Source organism: Telopea speciosissima, chromosome 4 (genome assembly GCF_018873765.1).
Source record: "Telopea speciosissima isolate NSW1024214 ecotype Mountain lineage chromosome 4, Tspe_v1, whole genome shotgun sequence".
NCBI classification, from domain to species: domain Eukaryota; kingdom Viridiplantae; phylum Streptophyta; class Magnoliopsida; order Proteales; family Proteaceae; genus Telopea; species Telopea speciosissima.
In genome coordinates, this window is record NC_057919.1 from 14685529 (window position 1) to 14692973 (window position 7445).

General features: G+C 38.0%; 1 protein-coding gene across 1 annotated transcript; it reads right to left on the reverse strand.

Moving 5' to 3' along the window:
• LOC122657355 lies at positions 1 to 7150 on the reverse strand. The gene is made up of 5 exons (XM_043852031.1): positions 5233 to 7150; positions 5073 to 5151; positions 4513 to 4901; positions 906 to 1004; positions 1 to 475 (listed from the first exon to the last, which is right to left on the reverse strand). The coding sequence occupies exons 1-5, from the start codon at positions 6976 to 6978 to the stop codon at positions 257 to 259; spliced, it is 2532 nt and encodes an 843-aa protein (XP_043707966.1). The 5' UTR covers positions 6979 to 7150; the 3' UTR covers positions 1 to 256.
• Positions 7151 to 7445: the final 295 nt, after the last annotated feature.

A 7445-nucleotide genomic window follows, 5' to 3' on the forward strand; every position in this document is an offset into this window, starting at 1 on the left:
AAGGGGTTCTTGGTCCATACTTCTTTATCAAGCTGGCTACAAATGTTACAGAATAAGCTCAGATCAAAATAAAAATTAATAAAATTACATTGCAGAAAAGAATGCCAGGAAGAACCACCAAAGACCTAATAATAAGATAAGAGCTCTTAGGCTTATCACGAGCTTTTAAATGGCCTCAAACTCAGCAGCTGGATCCTCAGCCCCAAAAGTGATTTGGAGCTTCATATCTTCGAGCATAACATTGGCATTTCCAATATCAACACTCTAATGTACAACAAGCATTTCTTTCAGTTCTAGTAGCTTGACGTTTCTCATTTTCACATTCAGAGCCAGAGAGAGAAGCTAGTTGATCTTCGAAAACCTTGACATGACAGAGAGGCCCACCAGCTTCATCTGCAAAGATTATCTTCTTTCTGTCCTTGTGGAGTCCATAACCAGATTTTGGAGCAGCAGGAGCCTTCTTCCCAGATGATCTCTGCCATTAGTGGCATTGATTAAATTAGGAAAAGAAAGACAATTCAAACTTCAAGTAACATTGAATGGTTATGTACAGTGTAGTAGGCTTTGGATGTCCCTGGTAGGTCACACATGGCAGCTAATTTTGTGGCTTATAAGGTAGGGGCAGAGACTGCATTATCAAGGCAGATCCACAGGCCTCTTTGTGTTGGCCATAAAATCCCCAAGCAACCAGAAAAAAGGGTCATCTATGTAGAGATCTTTAGAGGGCGGACCTCGGCGCAATGGTAAGGTTGCTCAGGTTTGAGTCAGAAAACAGCCTTTCCGTAAAGTGGGGGTAAGGCTGCGTACAACCTTTTTTATGTAGAGAAGATCTTTAGTATGGTTAAGGTATCATCAAAGCTAGGCATCTTTAACAATAAGTAAGATGAGAAGAAAAAAACACAAACCATAATTTTACAGAAACGGCTGCAGTCTTTCGCCATCATTGAGAGCCACTTTCTTGTATTCTCTTCAACTTCTCCAGCCTTCTGAACAGCCACTATCGTCTGTCAGAGATTAAAGTATAAGCAAAATTAAAATAAAAATAAAAACAAACACAGAGGGAACATGCCCTTTACACCATCAAGTCAGACAAATTTGATGGTTGGTTATTAAATTTTACTTCGCAATCAATACAAAAGTGGAAATTTTTGTAATTATAACCTCACACATGATGGTGTATCTTACTCCAAAAACATACCAAATTGGGTTATTAAATTCAACTTCACTTAGCAATCATATTCCTTTGATTTTAAAAAGTAAAATAAATTTTAATCTGAAAATATATTTACCAAATATGGTAAGACTTTTAGATTGGTATTATAATCATGATTACAAACTTCTGTTTTTCTTTTCAAAAGTGATTTCACTTCCCTCTACTTGCAACCAAACAGAGCCTCTATCTACATGAGGTAACTAAGTTGGCTCTGAAAGTCCACGGGCATGATCAACAACCCCATTTATCTATCTGGGAAGTTTCAGTTCAAGCCAAGGTTTTAGGACTTGGTTTCACCCATGGTTTCCACCCTATTTTAGGCTTTCTAAAACATATGGAAACACTAGTTTTTACAAATTCAAACCCAAAATGGTACTTTGACTTTGGACCCTAGGTTGTTAGTCTACACCGTCGGTGAGCTCTACCCTAGGCTATTTCACACAGTATTTAGTACTAGTAGAACACATATAATTAAAATAGAGGTGTAAAACAACTTAATTAAGCATTAGGAATTAAAAAAATCAAACCATAAACCATTTAATGCATTAGGCATCATATTCATAATCACACATGGTTTGTTAATAATTGTTAGAAACTTTGAAAGAGATAGATTAAACAAATACAAGTGGATGACTTGCCATATGGCTTATGCCCGTCCATCCTAGAGTCCTAGGATCCTAGTAGCTAGTACTGAAACGAGTTTATGTGAAAAGCACAATCTCCAAACTTCAATCTTCAATCAACAATCCCCAACCTTCAATCTTCAATCTCCAGCAGTTAATGTGAAATTTCCCAACAAAAAATAGTGAAAAGCACAAGTTTGGAAGGGTTTTTCAAACCAGAGAGGCGAGTTCTATCAAGTCCAGCAAGATATGTCAAATTTTGGGTCGAAATATGGTATATATAAAGTCATTGAGTCTGGTTCCACCAAAATGAACTGAGTTCGAAATATGGACCGAAATCTCGGCGAGATAGTGAGATTTCGATTGAGATCTTGTATGTTTTATGTATCGCAAGGCATCTCGACTCAGTGGGCCACGAATCTGAGACAAAAGCGAGATCTTGGCAAGATCTTGTACCATGGTTCAAGCATATTTCTTGTATAGGGATATAAAGCTTTAAAATGATTGAAAACTTGGTTGAGGGTTTCTACCATTGGAAATTCAAAATTTGAAACTCAAAAATGATGGGTCATATAATTGAGGGACCCAAATTTGACAAGTGGCTGACCCATGGGCTATACTACCCCTTAAATAGTTGGTTTACTAACCTCAGCCCTCCACTTGGCTCAAAAAGGGTTGACGTGTAGATAAGCTTACCTCAGTGGCAGACAAGGAAACTATTGCCCTCAAATAGAAATCTAGTAATTATCAAAAAAAAAAAAAAAAAAATAGAAAGCCAATTAGAGATTAGAGAGTTCAGATTTGCAAGTTATCTTGTTAATCAGGGGCAAAGCCAGGATTTTCTTTTGGGGTTCAGGGGCAAATAGTTTGATTATCAGGTCATTTCCTGATGACTGTCAGGATAGCATTTTGTTTTAAAAACTCCACTACAAGTAAGACTATGCAACCTAGCAGGTAAAAGATCTGAAAACCCAACCATCAATCAATAGATTCTAATGAGTAAAAAAAAAGATATAATCTAATATTTAATATAAGATAAAGATTAAATTTCTAATAAAAGACATGGTGCTCGACTTGAGGCATTGGTACACCCAACTAAAGCCATAAGTTTAAATCTCGTATAGTTCTAGTGGTTGAATTGTCTAATCTTCTATTGGTCAGTCAACAATTTTCAGTCATAAAAATACTGAGATATACACTTCGTAATGTATCCTATTACCATGTAGGATATTTTTTCTAAGAAATTATCATTAGCATATTCTTGGCTCATATATATATCTAACAAATAGACTAATTTGTTAGAGATGGTACCTTGCGTAATATGTGAAGGTACCATCTAAAGATTGTACAAGGGCTACATAACTGTCCTTGTAGACACACCATAAACAGACCTAAAATATCAAGAGTACTTTACAACACATTTCTTCCCCATAAAACACATTATAATATCATCATACTATAATTTAATATGTGATATTACATAGTCTTGGAGGTGGTAGAGGAGTTGGGTATGTGTATGTAGGGAATTGGGATAGGGTTGGGTGGGGGGACACAATTGTTGATTCTTGTCCATCCTCCTATCACCTAAATACATACTAAAACCAAGATTTCCGGGGTTGCCCTATGCAGGGCATTCAGCCAGCCAGCCCGCCAGGCCTAGCCTACCAGGCCCAGCCCAAGTTCATGAAACCAGCAGTTGGCCCATCAAAGAAGGCACAGTCCAAGTCTAAAGCCCAGCCCGAGTTCATGACCCGCCCAGATCTGTCCAACCTGGACTGATTACAATTCTGTCCCTCACAGCAAATTCGTGGACCCTTGGGACTGCCAAATCTGGCCCCACAAGTCAACAACAGTCTAGTGACTTTTCAATCCTAGCAGTGACTCTTCAGTTCCAACATAGTGTCTTCTAATTTTCCTAGTTTCTAGTGTTTTGACCTTTTGTATCCCAAGGCATAATTATGAGTATTTTCCTATTCCTAGGTTGTTAGTTAAGTCTTTTCATTTTCCCAAGTATTAGTCTAGAGTCTAGTGTTAGTCTTTAATGTTTTGCCTAGTTTTTATCATTTTGACTTGTTGGGAATTTCCTTGTCTTGGAATCCCAAAGGTCTCTTTAATATTTTTTTATAAGTTCCAAGAGGCATTAGCCTCCATGTCTTGGCTATTGTGGGATCTTTCTTAGCAACCATGAATTGGAAACAAATTGTTTTCTTTGAAAACTTTTTGCTTGTGAGACTCAAGTGGGATCAAGGTGGACTCCTTCGATCGTGACCTCAGTGGGACTCCGATGGTTGGGCAACTAGTGGGACTCTAGGCTGCCACCTATCTATCTTCATCTACAACTTATCTATTTATCTTTATTCTCTTCCAAAATCGATCTTGGCTTGCTTACCCATTCGGGTTTGCATCATGCCCCCCTTGGCTGATGGCTCTGCCCATATTGTCAACACCAAAACAAGCCACAGATAACCAAGTCCAGATCAAATAACACTATGACCATTACAAATGGAGCACATAACTACTACATTATCATGTGTTAAATTTAATTGAAATACAAAATATAAGTCATTTGGACCCTTCAGCTTGATTTTTATTTTCTGTCAAGACAATAAGGTTAACAAAGAAAATCCCAAATTACAAGCCATACTGCAAATATTACTATTTTTCATTTTGACATACCTCATCCACAGTATATTTCGAAGATGTAGTTGTATAAACTTCAGAGTGCAATTTATCTTCGACAATGTCCTTAATGAACTTCAACTCTTTCACAAGCTTCGTTGCAAGACACTCAATGTCATGCATCTGGCGCTGAGAGAATGCAATAGCACTCTCTGCATGAGGGTGCACATAAGTGCTTTCAGTTGCAGCATGCGGTATTGCACAGGAAACATTTGGAGACTTGAGAATTCCTTTAGGAACCAACAAGTTAGGTTTACTCTTTTCATTCTTCGGTTTCAAGATGATCCTCTGAAGATTCACTTTGACTTCAACTCCCTCAAGATCCGATCTTGTGGAATAAGCTCCAATCTTAGATTGTTCCCCAAAACGTGGTCTCTCCCTATACTCTGTTGATTAAAATCTCAATCAGAAACAATGATAGAGATAATTATAGATATGAAATGATTATTATTTATGGATGCCACAAAACTCAAGTGCACTGTCTCAGCAACCCCGGGGGGGTTGTTATACTAGGTTACAAATAATACAACTGTTAATCCAAAGTTTTCATGACTTACTGGAAAGACCTATATCATCATTTGAGTAATCAGCATCCACAGTTTGACGCAGCTTTTCCTGAGAAGTTGGAGAAATGACCTGAAAACGTCTATCATAAACCACTTCCAGAGAACATAAAAAATGAGAAAATTGTGCACAAAGAAGAAGAATGATGCACACCTTTCTGGCTACGAAAAGCCTTTTTGGAGGACTTTCCAGCTTCAAAGCATTGAAATTCTTAAGCACTTCATTGGCTGTACAGCTTTCAGTATCATCAGATGGATTAGTCCCCACAAAGCAGTCTCTTACCCTAGCAATATTAGACACTGGTCCCTCTTTTGTGGGAAATGAGTGTTTCACATCAGTTGCAGAATTAAAATCCTTCAAATTATTAGGAAGATTCAAGCATGTATGAAAATTCTGAGATGAGATGTCAGGGTTGTTCGTAACACTGGTTTTGGGATTAGGAGGGTTATCCTCCTTGATGTCACCCTCACTTTCCATATCCACGCTAGCAGACACTAGTCCCTCCGTTGACAAAGATGAGTGATTCTGCTCCTCAATTGTAGGTGAAGTACAATCAACAGAACTAAAATCAGAGCATGGATGAGAATTTTGAAATGACAAATATAAGATGTCAGACTTTCTTATAACATCTTTTTCAGGATCAGGAAGGGTATCCTCTTTGCTGCCACCTTCAGATTCCATACTAAACATATATCCACCATCATATATGTTCTCACCATTCAACTTATGAGGCATGTGAATCACAGAACTGCTATCTATTTCACATGATGTCCACTGCATAAATGAATAGCTTTCACAGCTAAACTTCTCATGAGCTGGCTTGTTGGTGATGCACAGTGCCTCAATGGGGCTTGCACTAGGAGTTGACTGAATAAATCTAACATTTGCATCAAATTCGGAAACAGAGGAAGAAAGATTATCTTGACTGACCACCTCTGAAAAACTGTCTTCCATTACTTCCCCCACTACAGCACTCGCAGGATGAGAGAGAGAATTATCGTGCTCCAAATGTTCAATTAAAACTTCTGCAACAACACAATTTGGAGATTCTGTAGTGAGAGAAGTTGACTCCCCAATAGCCAACTCACTTCTGTTAGAAATCCCTGCCACTTCATCAGATACATTTGCACTAGCATCCACTGTAAAATGGGTATTGGGGGTAGCACCAAAGGTAAGACCATCCAAATCATGGCAATCTGAAAAACCAAGTTCTGAAATCTCAATCTCAGTTTTAATGGGTCCATTTAGACCCCCTGTACTTTGAGATGAATCTTGAGGGACTCTTGGAGTTGGCTCAGAAACTGAAACTGCAAATTTAGAAAGTGAATGCACATCTTTCCTGATACGCTTCCGTTTGGCCTTTGGTTTGTTCCACAGTTTTAATTTCCAATTGCTGAGAGTTTCCTCTAGGTCGGATTCATCTTCCTTCTGTTGCAACTTAGTATAATCTTCGTTTAGATGGGAGCATGGTTCTTTTTTCACGTCAACAAATTTTGGAAGTTTCCTCTTCTTTTTTTTGCAGCTCTCCTTAAGCTGCTTTAATGTCATCTCACTGAAGCTGAAGTCACCCATGTTACCATTTCTTTTGTTATCACAAACATCCTCATATAAGTCACAAAGTTCAGGGTCACTTTTGATTTTTCTGCCGTCCATGAGAAGAACTGGGCTGTCAACCTTTATCCCACCACAACCAAGTGGCAAACCCATCAACCCCCCTCCTTGCTGCTGAAGTGTTGTGCAGGAACCTAGATTTTTGGCATTTTCGGATTCATATATAGCCTTTATTGTTTTGAACCTAAATGTCGGTCTTCCATGACAATCTCTGTTAAGGATTTTCTCCACCGTACCCCTCTTAATTACCTGAATAAAATGCAAATGGCTAAAGCTCCTTAATTCCATTGATTGAAGCTACAATATACTCTCTTTGTCTATCTTGTGGAGCAAAGAATAGTGAAACGCATCACATTGGACAAAACATTTGGCCCTATAGAGCATAAAGTGATTTTACTTTATGAGAAAGCAGTAGCATCATACTATATTTGACCAAGAAAATAAAATAATGGCACTCAAGATTTCTATCTGTAAAACAGAAACGTCAACTTCTAACCACCTTTGAAACAAAATGCTTAATTAGCCAGGGCAGGTCACAATAACAACTGAAAACATTCCCCAAATAAAATGTGAAGCATTTCTGTAGGTGAAAAGTTTAAGTTCTCGGTATTGGAAACCCACTAACAAACTCATACAACTGCTTAAAAAATAAAAAATAAAATGGAAAAGAAAAGAAATGCAACTCTTCAGAGGAAAAAAAACACAGTGTGTACCTAATGCTGAGATCAATGAAGCAGAAACATAAAAGTCACAAA